This window comes from Pteropus vampyrus, unplaced genomic scaffold (assembly GCF_000151845.1).
Source record: "Pteropus vampyrus isolate Shadow unplaced genomic scaffold, Pvam_2.0 Scaffold1, whole genome shotgun sequence".
NCBI lineage: Eukaryota > Metazoa > Chordata > Mammalia > Chiroptera > Pteropodidae > Pteropus > Pteropus vampyrus.
Window position 1 is genome coordinate 17,642,483 of NW_011888782.1, and position 2,365 is coordinate 17,644,847.

A 2,365-nucleotide genomic window follows, 5' to 3' on the forward strand; every position below is an offset into this window, starting at 1 on the left:
AGACAGGGAGGTTGGCTAGGAAACTTTCGCAATTAGTCTGCTTTAAAGGGTGGATAGCAGCTTTGATGAATCGTGTGGCACTGGTGGGGATGGACACAGTGGACATGCCCAAAACATATTTGAAAGTTGGCAAAGCTGTTTTCAATGAGCAGTTTATCAGAGATATTAATTTGTCCAAAGGATAGAAACAGTTATCCTAATAAGAAATAGTATTTTAATAAATATTTTGGTTTCCTTGGCAGACATTAGTTTGCTTTTGGCTAGTAATAGTTGATAAATATTTTTATTTGGTGGTGAGTATGAGCTTTCACAGTTTTTTCAGTGTATGCATTTCAGCTTCTGGGTTACATGTTAAAAGATGATGTTTATTAACTTCAGAATGGCTGATTGAATTTTATTTGTGGTCACGCAAAATAAGCATGAATAATTTTAGTATATTCTTTAACCATTTCTATTTACATAAACGTATATAATATTTAGCTTTGGTAATTTTTAATTTTGCTCTTTTTTTTTAGATATTATGATCAGATCTGTTCCATTGAACCTAAGTTCCCATTTTCTGAAAACCAGGTAAGTCATTAATTTGTTTTAAAGTTACATGATAATGGCAAATCACCCATTTCCTCCCATCCATGGCATCATTTTATTAAAGTAAATGGTGCCTCTTCACTCTCTTTAGGTTTTTATGAGACTTTAAACATACACATTAGAAGCTCTTAGACCCATCTGGTATGACTTTGTGTCTTTTTGAAGAATGTTTCCTGGAATTCTATTCATGTCATTCTTCAGTCACTTCTGGGCTCATGCAGAGCATTGGGCTGCTTTTTTTTTTTTTTTCCCTTTATTGCTTTTTATATTAATAGGACCTGTTGACTGATTAAACTATAGTGTTCTTCCCTTTGGATTTATAGAATTAAGAAGGAAACTAGGACTTATCATAGTGATCACTTTTTTAGGGATATAAATGTTGAATAACTATGGTATACACCTGAAACTAATACAATATTGTATGTTAGCTATATTTTAATAAAAATCTTTGGGGGGAAAAAGAAGGTAACTATAATTCAGGAATTATTAGTCTCAGTTTATATACTTTAAAAATTGTTTGCATGTTATATTTGCATACAGTGTTGTAAATCTTGTTATGGTTAGATGTACTATAAGAATGCCAACTTTTTCTAAAAAGCTAAATATTGAAAATGCTGATGATTTCTTACAGTTTTATTTGAGAGACTTGAAAGTTTTTAATTCTATAACATTTCTAAATTTTACAATAGTTTATGAAAAGTAAACATTCTGTTACTTCAGTTTTTATAGGTGAAATAATATGTTGAGATTTGCTTTATAATACTCCAGGAAAAAAGTATGTGTGAGTTTGGGGTGAGTGGGCAGGGAAAGCGAGAGTGGGATAGATGAACCAAGAAGGGCAAAAGGAGGTTCATTATGTTATTTTTCTTTAGTTTTGTGTATTAAGTTTCTATTCTGTTCAATCCATTGTTTGTTTATAAAGAATGAGATCGTGTTTTTGGGAGAAGACAATATATGTACAATTACTGAAGCAGAGTGACCATTCGAAATAACAGTGCTAGTATTTTACTTAAAAAAATTTTATGTTCTAGCAAAAGGAAAAGAAATTGGTTGATTAAAGAAGATACTATATTAGGTTGAAACTTTTTTTTTGTCTTTTTCTCTCATTGTGGATTTTTCTTTGAAAAAGACTTAATATTTAATGAGGTTCAAGAAGAATCATAATTTTCTGTTTTCTATCTTTCTATCCAGATCTGCTTGACATTTACTTGGAAGGATGCTTTTGATAAAGGTTCACTTTTTGGAGGATCTGTAAAGTTGGGTATGTAATGTTTTAATAAAAATGATAGGAAACTTATTTTAGGTTTTTAAAATTGCTCTTCTAATGATTCTTTTAGAATAATAAAATTTTTTACATTTCATTTTCTTTTTAACTTCAACTTTTAATGTAATTTCCAAATATTTGTAGAGAGCCTATGCCTTGCCAGGCACTGTCCTAGTTATAAAAGTGAATAAGACAGTTGTACTCAGGCTGGTTGGTAAGACAGCTGATTAGTCTATGAATAGACTTAGGGGAGCATGGATGGGGAAGTTAATTCTGCCTGTTGAAAGTAGCAATGTTTGAATTAGGCCTTGAAGGATGAATTTGTTTTTACCAGGTAGAAAATAACATTCTAGGTAAAACATTATATCCAAAAGTCAGAAGAGTGAAGGCTTTTTGATCTATTAGCTTGATAGATTAACCTGTCTGTGCCTTAATTTTCTCATCTGTGTGAAGTGGGGAAATCAGTGCTCAGTAAATATTAGCTGCAATTGATAATAATAATATACATAATTA

The 2,365-nt window shown here is 30.9% G+C and overlaps 1 protein-coding gene across 1 annotated transcript in view; it reads left to right on the forward strand.

Annotated features, from left to right (window-relative positions):
- The window catches only part of PDCD6IP (programmed cell death 6 interacting protein), a 54,067-nt gene that overhangs the window by 10,319 nt on the left and 41,383 nt on the right, over nucleotides 1-2,365 (forward strand). Inside the window, exons 2-3 of the mRNA XM_011363479.2 lie at nucleotides 516-570; nucleotides 1,780-1,849. Of these exons, the coding sequence (XP_011361781.1) occupies nucleotides 516-570; nucleotides 1,780-1,849 (125 nt within the window). The remainder of the gene's footprint in view (nucleotides 1-515; nucleotides 571-1,779; nucleotides 1,850-2,365) is intronic.